The sequence below is a fragment of the Pleurodeles waltl genome, chromosome 2_1, assembly GCF_031143425.1.
Source record: "Pleurodeles waltl isolate 20211129_DDA chromosome 2_1, aPleWal1.hap1.20221129, whole genome shotgun sequence".
NCBI lineage: Eukaryota > Metazoa > Chordata > Amphibia > Caudata > Salamandridae > Pleurodeles > Pleurodeles waltl.
In genome coordinates this window covers 162,425,161-162,445,944 of record NC_090438.1, presented here as the reverse complement: position 1 = coordinate 162,445,944, position 20,784 = coordinate 162,425,161, and the positions used below count along the sequence as shown (strand labels likewise).

The 20,784-nt window shown below is 49.6% G+C and overlaps 1 protein-coding gene across 4 annotated transcripts in view; it reads left to right on the top strand.

Annotated features, from left to right (window-relative positions):
• The window catches only part of STAG2 (STAG2 cohesin complex component), a 987,179-nt gene that overhangs the window by 477,502 nt on the left and 488,893 nt on the right, over positions 1-20,784 (top strand). For all 4 annotated transcript variants that reach the window (XM_069211859.1, XM_069211886.1, XM_069211877.1 and 1 more), the window contains exon 14: positions 14,451-14,558. In XM_069211859.1, coding sequence (XP_069067960.1) covers positions 14,451-14,558 — 108 coding nt within the window. The remainder of the gene's footprint in view (positions 1-14,450; positions 14,559-20,784) is intronic.

Here is a 20,784-nt window from a genome sequence, read left to right as displayed (position 1 = left end):
TTTGAAAAAGGACTGTGCAAGACCCAGACAAGACTAGGAGAATCCAAAGGTGGATCCTGACAGTAGAGGACCTGCACAGAAAGGGGACCAAGTCCAGTTAGTTGGTGTCCGGTTGTGGCAGGAGCCACTACCCACCCTTCTGTGGATGCAGGACCAGGTCGACAAAGTCAGCAGTGCAGCACTGGAGCAGAAGAGGAGTTCCAGAAGTGATGCAAGTGAAGTCCCACATCAGTGGTTGTGATGCTGTTGGTCAGTAGTGCTAGAAAACCACCAACAAGCCTCGACAAATGCAAGAGTCAGAGAAGGTTTTGCAAGGCTGAAGAGGAACAGCAGGGCCCTGGAACTCGACCCAAGGAGGGGAGTCCAGGGTTACCCTCAGCAGCTGGGAGAGTCACAAGAAGAGAAGGCAACCCCTACAGGCGCCCCACGGGCAGCAGACACTGGTGTCAGTGAGGCCCACTCAGCACACCTGAAGAGACCTACGTTGCTGGAGCAGCAGGCAAGAGACTGCTTTGCAGGAAGGAGTGCTGGGGCTACCTGGAGCCTGAAGATCCCTTGAAGGAGGAATAACCAAGCCTTGGTAGCTTCAAGAGTCGCGGTGCACAGGGGTACTGTCCTGGTAGGAGAGGCGAGGGCTTACTGTCTCCCAAGTTGGGTAGCTAGTAGAGGATCAAGAGTACCAATCCAGACCACCACCTGTGATGCAAGATCCATGCAGCTCTAGAGGAGAGAAAAGCCACACAGGAGGAAGTCATTGCAGTTGGTGCCTGCTGATGCAGGGAAGTGACATCTTCACTCCAACTGAGGTTCTGTGTTACTTTTTGTGCAGGCTGAAGACTTATCACCCTCAGAGGATGCACAGCCAGGGAAATGTGGCAATTACTTGAAGGAGCCGGAGAAACAATGTTGCAAAGGAGAGACGTCGCTGGAGTTGCAGATTCAGTACCTGGAGGGTCCAATTGCAGTCCTAGTGCCCAGAAGATGAAGTAAATGATGCAGAGGCATCCTGCTCAACTGAGGGAGACCCTACATAGCCCAAGAAGGGGGTTTGGTCACCTAGATGGGTGACCACCTATCAAGAGTGGGCTGTGACGTCACCTGCCTGACCTGGCCACTCAGATGCTCCCAGGGGCCTCTGCCAACCTTGGATTCAAGATAGCAGAATCAAGTGGCCATCTGGAGGAGCTCTGGGCACCACCCCTATGGTGGTGATGGACAGGGTAGTGGCCACTCCCCTTTCCATTGTCCAGTTTCGCACCAGAGCAGGGACCGGCGGGTCCCTGGACTGATGCAAACCGGGTTATTTAAGGAGGGCACCAAGTGTGCCCTTCAAAGCATGCCATTGGCTTGGGGAGGCTACCCCTCCCAAGCCATGTTACACCTATTTCCAAGGGAGAGGGTGTTACCTTCCTCTCCCACATGCAAATGCTTTGTTCTGCCTTCCTCTGCCTGAGCTGGTCAAGCAGCAGAAGGGCAGAAACCTGTCTGAGCTATGTCAGCAGACGGGCTGTCTGGAAAACCCCAGAAGTTTAGTAGGAGCAATGCCTGAGGTCCTAAGGAGTCCCCAGAGTGCATGGAATCATACAACCAATACTGCCAACAGTATTGGAGTATGGTTCCGACATGTTTGATACCAAACACACCGAGGTTCGGAGTTACCATTATGTAGCTTGACCCAGGTAGTGGACCTTTGTCCAGTAGAAGCGTTAAATGTCCCCCACCCCCCCCCCCCCCCCCCCACACACACACACACACACACTTATAAATTCCGGTGTACTGGAGCTGTAGATCGTAGCGTCACCTCTGCTCATGCAGAGGTACCTTCACACACAGGTACCTGCACCCTGCCCTCTGTGCTAGGAAGGCCTATCATGAGGGTGACTTAGAGCGACCTGTAGTGAAGAGGTGCATGCAACTCAAAGATCAGCCTCTGCTCTGCAGCACCTGTGACGTGGGACTTCTGGTTTGTTGTGCTCGTGAGGCCTCCTTGTGACTTACTGTGTCAATCGCCTATCGGTCACTCGGGGAGGCTCTGACAGCTTCTGCTGGCCTTTCTGTGTGCTAAGGGCCAGCTTGACTCCCTCAAGGGTAGTGTCTCCTGGTCATTGCTGGTCCCGAACAACTTCAAAATCCATCTTCCGCTCCTGCTTGCATTTGCCAGTGCTTGTTGGTGGCCTCACTGTTCACTGACATTCCTGCAATCTGGCGACTGACGTTGGACAGCTCATAGGTGACTGCTAGGATCATCTGCAGCTCCTGGACCTCACAGCTGGACGAATTCTTTCACTAACCTGCAGGATGTTCCCCTCTTTTGAGGGGGGAAGGGGCTTACCACTTGGGCACCTCCGAAGGGTGCTGGACTCTGTCTCTTCTTTTTTCAGGTCTTCTACGTCTGGAATCCGTCCTTGTGTTCCATGGGTCGCAACAGCATCTGGGCAACCGAGGCCTCCTTTGACTTCTGCAAGGATTTCCGACGTCCTTTCATGCATATGCATCTGGGTCCCCTGTTGTAGATACTCCTGTCTTCTGGGTACCCTTTGGTGAGGACACTGTCCAACCTTCCTCCTGTCTTTGTGTTTTTTTGGGGTCCACTAGGAAGTGTCCTGAAACTCATGAACTCCAACCGCGGTGTGGAGGGCAGTACGCAGTACCAAACTTACACTCAGTGGCACTGGGGTGGCTGGGTGCAGAGTTCCAACACAGCGTTAGGCATCAAAGGCTATCCAGTGGAGACTGGGAATCCACTAAGGCGCTGCAAACAGGTGAGTAAAGCGCATTCAGGGTTCAGTTGCCTGGAGTTGAGGTACGTAAAAGGGATGCACAAGGCAGCACCAAACCTGAACCCTCAGCAGCACAGTAGAGGCTGGATGCAGAGTGCCAACACAGCATTGGGCTGCCAGTGTTATTTTCTGGAGGAGACCACTCTCGGAAAAGGGATGCAGGCTCAGGTAAGGAGGCTGGGAGAGGTCAACCCACAGCTGCCTAGATAAGTTGAGATGCCAGGGGTCAAAGGGACACTGACGGCCCAGCTCGCCAAGGCCCAGGGGTTCCAGGTGGAGTTGGAAATGGTTTACCAGGCAGGTCGCGGTCAGGGGGTAGTCCTCAGATTTAGGCTGCAGGCTTCACTGTGCAGTGTGGCAGGGGTCAGTCCACGTTGGAGTTTGGTCAGAAGCGCTGGGTGACTTCAGTGGACTGGTGGTCCACTTGGGCCGGGGTGTCTGGTGCAGAGGTGGTTCCAGGCTGCTGTTTTGCAGTTCCTCAGACAGACTACTTCTTCTTTAGAAATGGTTTCTTCTGGACAGGTACGCTTTCAGTTGAGTTCTTGGTCTTTGTCGAACACAGGCAGTCCTCCCAAGGCTTTGGAGGCCGTTGGGTAGCAGAACAGTCATCTTCAACGTGCAGGTTTCTTTGAAGACTGCAGACAGGCTGGGGCCAAGTCAGTTGGTGTCTACAGTCCTCTTTGCTGGGTGACTTCTGCCTTGGCTGGCACTTCTTAGGTCAACAGGAATCTGATCCTAGAATTCAGGGGTGCCACCTAAATACTAAATTTAGGGGTGTTACAGGGAGTGCCAGGGGAAACCATTTCGGGTGACTACAGCCTTACTATGACTACTTCCTTTGGGAAGTGGCTTAGCCCTAACCCTATGATGGAGGAATTTTAAAAGTAGTGTCCACTTCACCTCGTCCCCTCTAGGGGTTGGACTGGCATGAAGTGGGCACTCCTCCTAATTTACTTAACTTTACTGCCTGCTCTGCCACCAAACATGGGGTCAGGAACTAGGGGTCTTTCTCCTTCACCATTTGGAGAGACCTGGATCACATTTCAAAGGCGGCAAAGCCCTGGAATATCCATCCTGTCTAGGAGAGCATGCACACCCAGAGCAGGCCTTTGTTCTGAGCCCTCAAGAGCATTGTCTCTCTCCCCAGGGAGTCAGGACTCTGTCTAAGGTGGCTGTACTTATTTTGACCAGTCAGTGGCCAAGCTAGGAGTTGGTAGGTTTTTCTTGGGGGACCTTTAAGGTGCCCTTTGAGTGCATGTATTAATACATCCGTCACTGGATTCATTGAGGGTTTAGTAATGCGAGATGTTTGATACCAAACATCCCTATTGTCAGTGAAGCCATCATGTAGCTGGGAAAACTTGTAATTACCATTTTCCAACACATTTACTTAAAATGGCTTCACTGTTACGCTTACTGTATCTGAGAATCGACAGAATGCACCCTGCATTGGGGCTGGAAGACCTGCTAGAGGGGTAACTTACATATATTGCATTTAGTGTAAATGGAACAGGGCACACAGGCTGTGTCATGTCGTGTTTTCATTTTAGTTCTGTACCAAGACATGCAGCCTGCGAAAGCAGCACTGTATGCACTTAGTGAGGGGTCTTCCTGTAGTACCCCATGCCCTAGGTCCCAGGGGTACCATTTAGTAGGGACTTAAAGTGGTAGCTAAAGGTTTGCCAATTGGAAAAAACTGTAATTTTAGGGAAAGAGATCGGGTACTTGTGGACCTGTTTAACCGGGACCCAGTGCACTTTCAGACAAATTGCACCAGAAATCTTTCAGAAGGTAGGGGGGGGGGGGGGGGGCCATGTCAAAAGAGGCACTTTGCTACAAATACCTGTGAAGGAATGGACTGATGTCAAGACTTGGGTGAGACCAGCACACTTGATACTTTTACAGATACTGGCATGTTTTCTCCCTCTACTGTAGCTACGGAGAAGGGAACTTCTTATTGCTCAGGTCCTGGACCTTCAACTGCCCTTAGTGACTGTCAAGACTAACCTCTTGACAGAGGTGCTGCAACCAGGAGCTTCCTCCTCAGAACCCCTGCTCGAATTCCGTGGTGCCCTCACTGACATTCTACTGAGCACCTGGTCTAACCACAGCACAGGTGCTCCTGTGAACAGAACAATTGCCCACCACTTTCTGCCCACACCCGAGGACCCAAATTGCTTGATGCAACGCCCCACGCATGAGGGAGGTGGTCCAAGCCTCTAACACTAATAGTGAGTTTTCTTCCACTCCCCCGGGCAGGGAACCCAAAAGGTTGTATTCAATTAGGATACGTTTTCTTCCGCGATCCTTGGCTTCTCTCTCATGAAGACTGCATGCCTTTTGGGCCATTTTTCCCCACATGGTGTGGAATAGGGTTTCCCTGTTGCTGCCACAGGTCACGGAGGAGGCCCAGGCTGTACTCTTAGGCTGTTGCAGTTGGCAGAGATGCTGTGAAGTTCAGTTTCTTGCAAATTTGACAAAATCAACTCACTAGGTAGAGCAGTTTCTTCGACAATGAACTGGAGTCTGCATACCTTGCTGATGTCTGGCTGTTCAGGAGATGTCCAGGCTTCTTTGATGAACATTCCCCTTTGATGGCACACATCCCTTGACAGACAAGGCACACTCTGCACCCGAGTGCTTCAATAATTCTTAGGCTAAGACCCTTCATCCTTGCCACTATCTTAAGATCGGATGACAGAGCATCATCTGTCCATTTTCTGCAAGGAAGTTTCCCTCTTTGAAATGGAGCCATAGAAGAGGGTTCCTGTGCCAGAGGCAGTCTGTGGTTGCTATTCCTGTTACTTTCTGGTTCCCAAAAATTACAGCGGTCTGTACACTATTGTAGACCTTTGGCCCCTCAGTCTCTTCCTCAAGACGTTTTAGATGCTTACATATGATCAAGTTCTATCTGTCCTGGGCCCAGAAGCCTGGATGGTTGCATTGGACTTGCAAGACAAATTTTTCATATATCCATCCTCCCTGCCCACAGATGTTACCTGCTGTTTACGATAGGCCACGAGCACTTTCATATAACCATGCTCCCCTTTAGCCTTACAAGCCACCCCTAGGGTGTTCACTCAGGTGACGGTGGTGGTTGGCGCTCATCTGCAGAGATCAGGGGTTTCAGTCTGCCTCTATCTCCACGACTGGCTGTTTAAGGCAGGCCCACCCCAGGCTGTCTCCCACCTCCCGATGATGGTGGACCACCTGCATTTGCTGAGGGTCTCTGTCAACGTGCCAGTCACTCCTGACTCCCACTCTGACGCTCCGTGCATCAGAGCTTTTCTGGACACAGTGCCGTTTCGAGCCTATCCTCCTGAGTGGCGAGTCCAGGATATTCAGGCTATGATACCATTGTTTCAGCCTTTATCCTGGATTTCAGGTTAGAATGATTCTGAGGCTGCTAGGCCTCATGGTCTCCTGCATCCTGCTGGTGGTTTATGCTGGATGGCATAATATGGGCTCTGCAGTGGGACATGACGTTTCAGTGTGTGCAGCATCAGGAAAATCTCTGACAGGGTCCAGATTTCAGATGGAACTGCAGAAGATCTGGTAGTTAAGAAACCTTGTTTGGGTCAGAGGCAGATCCCTCTTCCTGCCCCAACCAGATTTGACTGTAGTGACAGATGCATCACTGCTGGGATGGGGTGGCCATCTGGCAAAGGTGATGTAGGAAAGTACCATCTTGCCTGGCATGTTACCCCCATATTTCACTGCATATATGTTGTTTTAGTGTATGTCACTGGGACCCTGCCAGCCAGGGCCCCAGTGCTCATACGTGTGCCCTGTATGTGTTCCCTGTGTGATGACTGTCTCACTGAGGCTCTGCTAACCAGAACCTCAGTGGTTATGCTCGCTCTGCTTTCTAAATTGTCACTAACAGGCTAGTGACCAATTTCACCAATTCACATTGGCATACTGGAACACCCTTATAATTCCCTAGTATATGGTACTGAGGTACCCAGGGTATTGGGGTTCCAGGAGATCCCTATGGGCTGCAGCATTTCTTTTGCCACCCATAGGGAGCTCTGACAATTCTTACACAGGCCTGCCACTGCAGCCTGAGTGAAATAACGTCCATGTTATTTCACAGCCATTTACCACTGCACTTAAGTAACTTATAAGTCACCTATATGTCTAACCTTCACCTGGTGAAGGTTGGGTGGTAAGTTACTTAGTGTGTGGACACCCTGGCACTAGCCAAGGTGCCCCCACATTGTTCAGGGCAAATTCCCCGGACTTTGTGAGTGCGGGGACACCATTTCACGCGTACACTATACATAGGTCACTACCTATGTATAGCTTCACAATGGTAACTCCGAACATGGCCATGTAACATATCTAAGATCATGGAATTGTCACCCCAATGCCATTCTGGCATTGGGTGGGGAGATAATTCCGTGATCCCCGAGTCTCTACCCCAGACCCGGGTACTGCCAAACTGCCTATGCCGGGGTTTCACTGCTGCTGCTGCCAACCCCTCCAGCCAGGCCTGGCCCAGGAAGGCAGAACAAAGGACTTCCTCAGAGAGAGGGTGTTACACCCTCTCCCTTTGAAAAAAAGGTGTCAGGGCTGGGAGGAGTAGCCTCCTCCAGCCTCTGGAGCCCATCTCTGCATAAGCCAGTCTACACCGGTTCAGGGATCCCCCAGCCCTGCTCTGGCGCGAAACTGGACAAAGGAAAGGGGAGTGACCACTCCCCTGACCTGCACCTCCCAGGGGAGGTGCCCAGAGCTCCTCCAGTGTGCTCCAGACCTCTGCCATCTTGGAAACAGAGGTGTTGCTGGCACACTGGACTGCTCTGAGTGGCCAGTGCCATCAGGTGACGTCAGAGACTTTCTGATAGGCTAGTAACACAGGTAAGAGCCTATCCTCCTTCCTAGGTAGTCAAACCTCCCTTTCTGGCTATTTAGGGTCTCTGCTTTGGGGAATTCTTCAGATACCGAATGCAAGAGCTTATCAGAGTTCCTCTGCACTTCTCTCTTCACCTTCTGCCAAAGGATTGACCGCTGACTGCTCAGGATGCCTACAAAACCGCAACAAAGTAGCAAAGATGACTACTGCAACCTTGTTTCGCTGATCCTGCCGCTTTCTCGCCTGTTTCCTGGTGTTGCATGCTCTGGGGGTAGCCTGCCTCTGTTCTGCACCAGAAGCTCTGAAGAAATCTCCCGTGGGGCGACTGAATCTTCCCCCTGCAACCGCAGGCAACAAAAAGACTGCAACACCTGTCCTCTGGGTCCCCTCTCAGCATGACGAGCGTGGTCCCTGGAACTCAGCAACTCTGTCCAAGTGACTCCCACAGTCCAGTGACTCTTCAGTCCAAGTTTGGTGGAGGTAAGTCCTTGCCTCCCAGCGCTAGACTGCATTGCTGGGTACCACGTGATTTGCAGCTGCTCCGGCTCCTGTGCACTCTTCCAGGATTTCCTTTGTGCACAGCCAAGCCTGGGTCTCCGACACTCTAACCTGCAGTGCACAACCTTCTGAGTTGTCCTACGGCGTCGTGGGACTCCCTTTTGTGTCTTCGGGTGGACTCCGGTTCACTCCTCTTCCAAGTGCCTGTTCCGGTACTTCTGCGGGTGCTGCCTGCTTCTGTGAGGGCTCCCTGACTTGCTGGGCGTCCCCTCTGTCTCCTCATCCAAGTGGCGACATCCTGGTCCCTCCTGGGCCACAGCAGCATCCAAAAACCCTAACCGCGACCCTTGCAGCTAGCAAGGCTTGTTTGCTGTCTTTTTGCGTGGGAACGCCCCTGCAAGCTTCTTCACGACGTGGGACATCCATTCTCCAAAGGGGAAGTTCCTAGTCCTCTTCGTTCTTGCAAAACACCAAGCTTCTTCCATCCGGTGGCAGCTTCCTTGCACCCTCAGCTGGCATTTCCTGGGCTCCTGCCCACTCTCGACACTGTCGCGACTCTTGGACTTGATCCCCTTGTCTTACAGGTACTCAGGTCCGGAAATCCACTGTTGTTGCATTGCTGGTGTTGGTTTTCCTTGCACAATCCCCCTATCACAACTTCTGTGCTCTCTGGGGGTTGTAGGTGCACTTTACACCTACCTTACGGGGTCTTGGGGTGGGCTATTTTTCTAACCCTCACTGTTTTCTTACAGTCCCAGTGACCCTCTACAAGCTCACATAGGTTTGGGGTCCATTCGTGGTTCGCATTCCACTTTTGGAGTGTATGGTTTGTGTTGCCCCTATACCTATGTGCTCCTATTGCAATCTACTGTAACTTTACATTGCTTGCATTACTTCCTTTTGCTATTACTGCATATTTTTGGTATTGTGTACTTATATCTTGTGTATATTTGGCATCCTCATACTGAGGGTACTCACTGAGATACTTTGGGCATATTGTCATAAAAATAAAGTACCTTTATTTTTAGTATATCTGTGTATTGTGTTTTCTTATGATATTGTGCATATGACACCAGTGGTATAGTAGGAGCTTTGCATGTCTCCTAGTTCAGCCTAAGCTTCTCTGCTATAGCTACCTTCTATCAGCCTAAGCTGCTAGAAACACCTCTTCTACACTAATAAGGGATAACTGGACCTGGTACAGAGTGTAAGTACCCCTTGGTACCCACTACAAGCCAGGCCAGCCTCCTACAGGTGAGCAGAGGCATCTGGTCTCCAGCAGAAACGTGACTTCTGTTGGGGCTCCATGCGATCCAGCTGGCATTGAAAGCCTTTCTTCCCTTTATCAAGGGAAAGATGGTGCAGGTGTTAATGGACACCGTTATGTGGTACTGCAACAAACAGGATGGGTTCTTGGACCCTTTGTCAAGGGGCTCTGAGCCTCGAGACGTGGCTGGAACAGCAGGGCATAACTCTGGTGGTTCAAAATGTGATGGGCTCTCTGAATGCCAGAGCGGACAAGCTGACAAAAATGTCTAGCAGATCACCAGTGGCATCACATTCAGAGGTGGAGCACGGTCTCTCTCAGCAGTGAGGAAAGCCTTATTAAGATCTATTTGCCTCGGCTGAGAGCATACAATGTCATCAGTTTTGCACGAGTTACCAAGGCAGCAGTTGCTCAGGTGCTTTTCGCCTCAGATGGGGAGTTCAGGCCTCCTGTGTGCATTTATGCCTGTACTACTCCTACTTCTCAAGAAGAACAAGAGCAACCAGACCAAAGTAATTGTTGAGGCTCTGCATCAGGCATGGTGAGTCTGATATCTCAAGCTGCTCAGCATGTCCATTGGTCCTCAGATCAGACTGCCCCTTCGGAGGATCTTCTGTCACAGCAGCAAGGTAGGGTTCTGCACTGACTGTCCACCCTCAGCCTTCTTGCGGTGGTGATTGAGCTGTGGCTGTTGAGAGCCTTTGACCTTCATCCCAAATTCTGTAATGTCATTCTGGTAGCTAAGCGTCCCTCCACCTAAACTGTATATGCCTGTAGTTGGAAGAAAATTGTGGCATGGTAGACCCCCTTCCCACCCCATTCTCTGATGTTCTGTTTTTCATCTGTTCCCTTGCCCAGCAGTACTCTGCTCTGGGCATCTTAATGGGATTAGTCACCTATTCCTGCTTTTTCAGGTTGCCTAATGAACCCTATTCATGTCTCCTGTTTGTAAGGAAATGCCTTCCTTGGCATGTTTCCCCCTGACATTTTGCCTTTTGTTGATGCCATTTAGTAGTGAAAGTGTGCCGGGACCATGCTAACCAGGCCCAGCACCAGTGTTATTTCCCGAAACTGTACCTTTGCTCCCACAATTGGACCAGCTCTGGCACACAGATAAGTCCCTTGTCAATGGTACCGAGGGCCCTGGTGCCAGGGAAGGTCTCTAAGGGTTGCAGCATGTCTTATGCCACCTTGGGGACTCCTCACTCAGCACATGCACACTGCCTCACAGCTTGTGTGTGCTAGTGGGGAGAAAATGACTAAGTCGACATAGTACTCCCCCAGGGATGCCATACCCACCACTCACTGCCTGTGGCATTGGTAAGTCACCCCTCTAGCAGGCGCAACAGCCCTAAGGCAGGGTGCACTATACCACAGGTGAGGGCATAGTTGCATGAGCACTATGCACCTACAGTGTCTAAGCAAAACCTTAGACAGTGTAAGTGCAGGGTAGCCATGAAGAGTATATGGTCTGGGAGTTCGTCAAACACAAACTCCACAATTCGATAATGGCTACACTGAAATCTGGGAAGTTTGGTATCAAACGTCTCCGCACAATAAATTCACGCTGATGCCAGTGTGGGATTTATTGTAAAATACACCCAGTGGGCATCTTAGAGATGCCACCTGAATACCAGTCCGGCTCCTAGTACTAGGCTGACCAGTTTTTGCCAGCCTGCCACTTCCAAACGAGACATGGGGTGAGTGCCTTTGCCACTCTGTGGCCAGGAACAAAGCCTGTACTGGGTGGAGGTGCTTCTTACCTCCCCCTGCAGCAACTGTAACACCTGGCGGTGAGCCTCAAAGGCTCATGCCTTTTGTTACAGCACCCCAGGGCATCTCAGCTAGTGGAGATGCCTTCCCCTCCGGCCATTGCCCCCACTTTTGGCGGCAAGGCTGGTGGATATAATGAGGAAAACAAGGAGGAGTCACCTACCAGTCAGGATAGCCCCTAAGGTGCCCTGAGCTGAGGTAACTCCTGCCCTTAGAAATCCTCCATCTTGAGTTTGGAGGATTCCCCCAATAGGAATAGGGATGTGCCCTTCTCCCCTCAGGGAGGAGGCACAATGAGGGTGTAGCCACCCTCCAGGACAGTAGCCATTGGCTACTGCCCCCCTGACCTAAACACACCCCTAAATGTAGTATTTAGGGGCGACCCTGAACCCAGGAAATCAGATTCCTGCAACCTACAACTAGGACTGCTGACCTGAAAGCCCTGCAGAGACGACGGAGACACCAACTGACTTGGCCCCAGCCCTACCGGCCTGTCTTCAGACTCAAAGAACCTGCACAGTGACACATCTGACAGGGACCAGTGACCTCTGAGGACTCAAAGGACTATCCTGAACCCAAAGGGCCAAGAAACTCCAGAGAACAGCGGCACTGTTCAAAAACGACAACAACTTTGCAACTTTAAGGCAACTTCCAAAGAACTCTCTTCCCGCCGGAAGCTTGAGACTTCACACTCTGCACCAGACACCCCAGGCTCGGGTTCAAGAGAACAAACACTGCTGAGAGGACTCCCAGGTGACTACGGTGACGTGGGTACCCTGAGTCGACACACCTCCAACCCCACAGCGATGCCTGCAGAAAGGACCCAGAGGCTTCCCCTGACTGCGACTACCTGGTAACAAGGAACCCGGCGCCTAGACCAAGCACTGCACCCGCAGCCCCCATGACCAAGAGGAACCACCTCACTAGTGCAGGAGTAACCAGCAGGTGGCCCTCATCCAGCCCAGTTGGTGGCTGGCCCGAGGAGCCCCCCTTGTGCCCTACCTGCATCGCCTAAGTGACCCCGGGTCCCTCCATTGCTTTCAATAGCAAACCCAACTCCTACTTTGCCTACTGCACCCGGCCGCCCCTGTGCCACTGAGGGTGTTTTTTGTGGACTTGTGTGTGTGTCCAGTGCTCTACAAAACTCCCCTGTCCTGCTCCCCGAGGATGTAGGTACTTAGCTGCTAGCAGGGTGGAACCGGAGCACCCCTGTTCTCCACAGGGGCCTATGTTTTGGGCCCTCCTTTGACCTCTGCACCTGACTGGCCCTGTGTTGCTGGTGTGGTGACTTTGGGGTTGCCTTGAACCCCCAATGGTGGGCTGCCTATGCCCAGGAGACTGACTGTGTAAGTACTTTACTTACATGAGAAATCTAACCAATCTTACCTCCCCAGGAACTGTTGATTTATGGACTGTGTCCACTTTTAAAATAGGTATTGCCATTTCAACCTAAACTGTGTGTACTACTGTTTTAAATCAAAATTCTATACTTACCTGTGAGAAGTACCTTGCATTTTATGTACTTACCTCAAATCTTGAATCCTGTGGTTCTAAAATAAATTAAGAAAATATATTTTTCTATATAAAAACCTTTTGGCCTGGAATTACGTCTTTAAGTGTGTGTTCCTCATTTATTGCCTTTTTGTACAAAAAATGCTTAACACTTTCCTCTGATAAGCCTACTGCTCGACCACACTACCACAAAATAGAGCATTCGAATAATCTCTTTTTGCCACTATCTTACCTCTAAGGGGAATTCTTGGACTCTGTGCACACTATGCCTCACTTTGAGATAGTATATATACAGAGCCAACTCAGTATTCCACATTTTTCCTCCATTCCCATTCATTATTCTTTAATGGGATCTAAATGTGGTTTAGACCATTCTGATGTGTGCTCCTTTCAAGCCTCTCCACAGTTATCTTCTCAGGCTTCTCACTTTGAAAACTGCCTTTCTTGTGGCGACTGCATCTGCCCACAAGGTGAGTGAGCTTTAGGCATGTTCATCTGAGCTGCCCTACCTTTTTGTCTAGCCTAGCAAAATAGTGCTTCACCCAAGAACCTCTTTTCTTCCAAGAGCTGTTGCTCCATTTTATGTAGGCCAATCCATCACCTTACCTACTTTGTACTCATTGCTACTCTCTTCTAAGGAAGAGAGAAGATTCCACCACCTGGACCGAAAAGGAGCATTGGCATTCTACCTTGATCGTACAAAAGCGTTCCAGGTGGATGACCAAATCTTTGTTGGATATGTGGGTTTGAAGAAAGGTTGGGCAGTGCAGAAGTGGACAATCTCCAGATGGGTCGTACTCTGCATTAAGATGTGCTGCACACTGACCAAAAAGCAACCTCCTGAGAGTTTGCATGCTCATTCTACCCGAGCTCAAGCTGTGACCACTGTCTAGCTGAGGTCCAGTGCAGGACTTTATTTTCTAAACTTGGTTTACTTACCCACCTTTGAGGATGGTATTTCTTGGGAATCTATTCAAATGTAAGGAATCTGCAGGCATAAGTCTCTATCACATGAACAAGTTACTTCCCGTCAGTAATGCCTTACCTATTGGAGACTATATATAGCTGCAGATTCTCTATTGGCCCACCCATCCTTCGTGCTCTGTGAACCGATTTCTAGGTGCGGACATCTCTTCTATTGCCTTAAATTTGACATACCATTAGTCAGTGTTCTTCGTGGCTCTGCACTTCTCTCGTGGGAAGTTGTGAAAAGAAACAGAAATGCGCCTGTGTATCGCCTATATAGGACCCACAGTATCAGACCTGGCTCTGACAATGCCAGACGCGTAGCCAGTTGACGCCACCTACCGATGCACAAATGGACTGCTCCGGAAAATCTTCTGGATCCAGTCTGACGCCAGAGGAGAATTCAAAGGTGAGGGATCAGCAGCTAAGTATCCTCATCCAGATAAGGCGTTACCGAAGGTAAGTAATTTGTCCTTCTGTATTCAGTCTGGTACTTAAGATTCATGAACAGAGGAACCTAAAGCTAAATTGATAATTCACTAAATGGATGGTTACAGAAGGTAATTTGTTCAACTCTCATGGAAAGATTATGAAGTAAGGTTGTTTTAAAAATTGTTTAAAGTGTAATTTGTAAATGAATGAAGAATGGAAATTCTGATTTGTTGTACATTGTTTTAATTTATTTTTATTTCTTTATGTGAAATATCTTAAAACCTAAACTTGAGTTTGTAATTTTTATCCAGTTTGTATCTCTTAAATCTTAGTATTCAATTCAAATGTTTTGTACGTTTTTCCTTAGGAGCAGTGACGAAGTTTTGACTGCTGAGGACTGTGAAAATGTTTACCATCTGGTTTACTCAGCTCACCGGCCAGTTGCTGTTTCAGCTGGAGAGTTTCTGTATAAAAAGTAATAAAGCATAATATTTCTATATTTAGGTTTGAATAAAATCAAGGTTAACCCTGTTGTAAATGAAGAGATTAGAACTCCGTACATGCAGTGTGTTAATTTCAAATTGCAGCTGTGGAGTCTCCGAAGTTGTCTACTTTGCTTAATGTTTATTTTTCTATTAAGCATATCCATAACGTCTGCTCTTGGCTCTTGCCACATTAATACTATTGCAAATCCTATTGACTGTGCTTCCTTCATTTGGTTCTCAGACTTGAAAACTGGAAGGCAGGCACCTCAAATATTTGGTGACCTTTGTTAGCAAAAGAGGTTGTACCCCCCTCTAACAGGCACAACATTGCATTGGGTTTCCAAAGAAATGAGCCCCAGGGCTGTAAGTGACGAACTGTATGGCATATTGTACTCCCTAGTAGTGTTTCATGCACACTTTAAGTGTGGATATTGTCCTTTTTTTATTGCAGTTAAATGTTTCTTGGAAAGCAATCACTAGGCCTTTTTGGGATAGATGACAGCTGACCCCTGTGTAGTTCTACATCACAATTCAACTATGGTTTTCCTGATCACTTGGGTTGCTGCTTTTTCTGTCAGATTCAAATGCCTGAAATATTACCAATTTTCAATTTTTAGAATCCATGGTAGTAAATGTTAAAGTAGTTTTAATAAATACTTAACATTGCACTTTGTGCTTTGCATGCACCTAATTGTTTAACCTGAACTACATTGAAAAAGGTAGTCTCTGAACAGCACTGCCGCTCCAAAATTCCATGCCACAGATTCTTTACTATGTGTTGTATGAAAAATGAAGCCGCTAGTGCTCTACTGTAGGAAGCTGGCTATGTAGTGAGATATAGTGGGCACAGAGTCCAGGGGTTCCCCAGAGGCAATAATAGATAATACTAATGCTCTATTTGGGGTCGTGTGGTAGAGCAGTTAACTTATCAGAGGGTAGTGTTAAGCATTTGTTGTACAGACAAACAATAACAGAAACACACACTCAATGACTTAACTCCAGACCAATAGGATTTTTATATATTAAAATATATTTTCTTCATTTATTTCTAGAACCCCAAGATTCAATTTGCAGGTAAGTACATTAAATAATAGGTACTTTACAAAGGTATTGTAGGACGTTGGCTCTGTATATACTATTTCAAAGTAAGAAATAGTGTGCACAGAGTCCAAGGGTTCCCCTTAGAGGTAAGATAGTGGCAAAAGTAGATAATGCTAATGCTCTATTTGGTGGTAGTGTGGTAGAGCAGTAGGCTTATCAGTGGGTAGTGTTAATCATTTGTTGTACAAACACAGGCAATAAATGAGGAACACACACTCAAAGACTCACTCCAGGCCAATAGGTTTTTATATTGAAAAATATCTTGTCTTAGTTTATTTTAAGAACCACAGGTTCAAGATTTACAATTAATACTTTAAATGTAAGGTACTTCACTTAGATACTTAGCAACTTTGAATGAAAGCAATATCACATACAGTCTTTGTAAAAATGGCAATAAGCTATTTTCAAAGTGGACACAGTGCACAAATCAACAGTTCCTGGGGGAGGTAAGTAAAGGTTAGTTTTGGAGGTAAGTAAAACACTTACAAGTCTCAAGTTTGGGGCATAGGTAGCCCACCGTTGGGGGTTCAAGGCTACCCCAAAGTTGTTACAGCAGCAGCTCAGGGCCGGTCAGGTGCAGAGGTCAATGAGGTGCCCAGAACACATAGGCGCCTATGGGGAACAGGGGTGCTCTGGTTCCAGTCCGCCAGCAGGTAAGTACTTGCGTCCGTAGGGGGAGGGGGGCAGGGGCAGACCAGGGGGGTTTTGTAGAGCACCGGGGGTGGGGGGGGGCCGAGAGAGACACGAGATGGCACACAAAGTACACCCACAGTGGCAGCCGGGTGCAGTGAGCAAAGCAGGCATCGGGTTTTAGGTTGAAAACAATGAAGAGACCCGGGGGTTCACTCTAGCTTTGCAGGAAGGCACGGGGGCTTCTCGGGACAGCCACCACCTGGGTTAGGCAGAAGGTCACCGGGGGTCGCTCTTGCCCTGAAGTACGGTTCCTTCAGGTCCTGGGTGCTGCGGGTGCAGTGTTCGTTCCAGGAGTCGGGTCCCTTGTTACAGGCAGTCACGGTCAGGGGGAGCCTCTGGATTCTCTCTGCAGGCGTTGCTATGGGGGCTCGTCTCTGGTTACTCACTGCCTCGCAGTCACCGGGGAGTCGGTTTTCTGCAGGTCGAGCCGGGGGCGTCAGGTGCAGTGTGTGAAGTCTCAAACTTCCGTCGGGAAACATGACGTTTTTGGAAGTTGCTTCTTTGTTGCAAAGAAGTTGCAGGTTTTAAACGGGGCCGCTGTTCACAGGAGTTTCTTGGTCCTGTAGTCCAGGGCTGTCCTCTGAGGCTTCAGAGGTCGCTGGTCCCTGTCGGATGCGTCGCTGGAGCAGGTTTTCGAAGTTGGAAACAGGCCGGTAGGACTGGGGCCAAAGCAGTTGTTGTCTTACTCCTTCTCTGCAGGCTTGTAGTTCAGCAGTCATTGTTTCTTCAGTTTTCAGGAATCTGATTGTAGGAAGTTGGCTCTGTATGTGCTATTTCAAAGTAAGGAATAGCATGCACAGAGTCCAAGGGTTCCCCTTAGAGGTAAGATAGTGGCAAAAGGAGATAATACTAATACTAATACTCTATTTTGTGGTAGTGTGGTCGAGCAGTAGGCTTATCAAAGGAGTAGTGTTAAGCATTTGTTGTACATACACACAGGCAATAAATGAGGAACACACACTCAGAGACAAATCCAGCCAATAGGTTTTGTTATAGAAACATATCTTTTCTTAGTTAATTTTAAGAACCACAGGTTCAAATTCTACATGTAATATCTCATTTGAAAGGTATTGCAGGTAAGTACTTTAGGAACTTTGAATCATTACATTAGCATTTATACTTTTTACATAAAACACAAATAGCTGTTTTAAAAGTGGACACAGTGCAATTTTCACAGTTCCTGGGGGAGGTAAAGTATTGTTATTTTTAACAGGTAAGTAAGTCACTTACAGGTCTCAGTTTTTGGTCCAAGGTAGCCCACCGTTGGGGGTTCAGAGCAACCCCAAAGTCACCACACCAGCAGCTCAGGGCCGGTCAGGTGCAGAGGTCAAAGAGGTGCCCAAAACACACAGGCTTCAATGGAGAGAAGGGGGTGCCCCGGTTCCAGTCTGCCAGCAGGTAAGTACCCGCGTCTTCGGAGGGCAGACCAGGGGGGTTTTGTAGGGCACCGGGGGGGGACACAAGTCCACACAGAAAGTACACCCTCAGCAGCGCGGGGGCGGCCGGGTGCAGTGTGCAAACAAGCGTCTGGTTCTCTGTAGGTTTCAATGGGAGACCAAGGGGTCTCTTCACCGGTGCAGGCAGGCAAGGGAAGGGCTCCTCGGGGTAGCCACCACCTAGGCAAGGGAGAGGGCCTCCTGGGGGTCACTCCTGCACTGAAGTTCCATTCCTTCAGGTGCTGGGGGCTGCGGGTGCAGGGTCTTTTCCAGCCGTCGTGATTTTAGAGTCAGGCAGTCGCGGTCAGGGGGAGCCTCGGGATTCCCTCTGCAGGCGTCGCTGTGGGGGCTCAGGGGGGACAACTTTGGTTACTCACGGTCTCGGAGTCGCCAGAGGGTCCTCCCTGAGGTGTTGGTTCTCCACCAGTCGAGTCGGGGTCGCCGGGTGCAGTGTTGCAAGTCTCATGCTTCTTGCGGGGATTTGCAGGGGTCTTTAAATCTGCTCCTCTGTAACAAAGTTGCAGTCTTTTTGGAGCAGTGCCGCTGTCCTCGGGAGTTTCTTGTCTTTCTTGAAGCAGGGCAGTCCTCTGAGGATTTAGAGGTCGCTGGTCCTTGGGAAGGCGTCGCTGGAGCAGGTTTCTTTGGAAGGCAGGAGACAGGCCGGTAGGACTGGGGCCAAAGCAGTTGGTGTCTTCTTTCTTCTTCTGCAGGGGTTTTCAGCTCAGTAGTCCTCTTCTTCTTGTAAGTTGCAGGAATCTAAATTCTTAGGTTCAGGGAAGCCCTTAAATACTAAATTTAAGGGCGTGTTTAGGTCTGGGGGGTTAGTAGCCAATGGCTATTAGCCCTGAGGGTGAGTACACCCTCTTTGTGCCTCCTCCCAAGGGGAGGGGGTCACATCCCTAATCCTATTGGGGGAATCCTCCATCTGCAAGATGGAGGATTTCTAAAAGTTAGTCACTTCAGCTCAGGACACCTTAGGGGCTGTCCTGACTGGTCAGTGACTCCTCCTTGTTTTTCTCATTATTTTCTCCGGCCTTGCCGCCAAAAGTGGGGGCCGTGGCCGGAGAGTGCGGGCAACTCCACTAGCTGGAGTGTCCTACGGTGCTGGCACAAAGGGGTGAGCCTTTGAGGCTCACCGCCAGGTGTTACAGCTCCTGCCTGGGGGAGGTGTTAGCATCTCCACCCAGTGCAGGCTTTGTTACTGGCCTCAGAGTGACAAAGGCACTCTCCCCATGGGGCCAGCAACATGTCTCGGTTGTGGCAGGCTGCTGGAACCAGTCAGCCTACACAGATAGTCGGTTAAGGTTTCAGGGGGCACCTCTAAGGTGCCCTCTGGGGTGTATTTTACAATAAAATGCACACTGGCATCAGGGTGCTTTTATTGTGCTGAGAAGTTTGATACCAAACTTCTCAGTTTTCAGTGTAGCCATTATGGTGCTATGGAGTTCGTGTAAAACAGACTCCCAGACCATATACTCTTATGGCTACCCTGCACTTACAATGTCTAAGGTTTGGCTTAGATACTGTAGGGGCACAGTGCTCATGCACTGGTGCCCTCACCTATGGTATAGTGCACCCTGCCTTAGGGCTGTAAGGCCTGCTAGAGGGGTGACTTATCTATACTTGCATAGGCAGTGAGAGGCTGGCATGGCACCCTGAGGGGAGTGCCATGTCGATTTACTCATTTTGTTCTCACCAGCACACACAAGTTGGCAAGCTGTGTGTCTGTGCTGAGTGAGGGGTCTCCAGGGTGGCATAAGGCATGCTGCAGCCCTTAGAGACCTTCCTTGGCATCAGGGCCCTTGGTACCAGGGGTACCATTTACAAGGGACTTATCTGAATGCCAGGGTGTGCCAATTGTGGATACAAAAGTACAGGTTAGGGAAAGAACACTGGTGCTGGGGCCTGGTTAGCAGGCCTCAGCACACTTTCAATTCAAAACATAGCATCAGCAAAGGCAAAAAGTCAGGGGGTAACCATGCCAAGGAGGCATTTCCTTACACTGATTTCCTGTGATCTGGGGTGCCCCTAAATACTGAATTTAGGGGTGTGTTTAGGTCTGGGAGGGCAGTAGCCAATGGCTACTGTCCTTGAAGGTGGCTACACCCTCTTTGTGCCTCGTCCCTGTGGGGAGGGAGGGCACATCCCTAATCCTATTGGGGGAATCCTCCAAACTCAAGATGGGGGATTTCTCATGGCAGGGGTCACCTCAGCTCAGGACACCCTAGGGACTCCTCCTTGTTTTTCCTCATTATCTCCTCCAGCCTTGCTGCCAAAAGTGGGAGCAGTGGCCGGAGAGGCAGGCATCCCCACTAGCTGGGATGCCCTGGGGTGCTGTAACAAAAGGGGTGAGCCTTTGAGGCTCACTGCCAGGTGTTACAGTTCCTGAAGGGGGAGGTGAGAAGCACCTTCACCCAGTACAGGCTTTGTTCCTGGCCACAGAGTGACCAAGGCACCCTCCCCATGTGGCCAGCAACATGTCTGGTGTGTGGCAGGCTGGCTGGGACTGGTCAGCCTACACTAGAAGTCGGGTATGTTTTCAGGGGGCATCTCTAAGATGCCCTCTGGGTGTATTTTACAATAACTTGCACACTGGCGTAAGTGTGCATTTATTGTGCTGAGAAGTTTAATACCAAACTTCCCAGTTTTCAGTGTAGCCATTATGGAACTGTGTAGTTCGTGTTTGACAAACTCCCAGACCATATACTCTTATGGCTACCCTGCACTTACAATGTCTAAGGTTTTGCTTAGACACTGTAGGGGCATAGTGCTCATGCACCTATGCCCTCACCTATGGCATAGTGCACCCTTCCTTAGGGCTGTAAGGCCTGCTAGAGGGGTGACTTACCTATGCCACAGGCAGTGTGAGGTTGGCATGGCACTCTGAGGGGAGTGCTATGTCGACTTAGTAATTTTCTCCCCACCAGCACACACAAGCTGTGAGGCAGTGTGCATGCACTGAGTGAGGGATCCCTAGGGTGACATA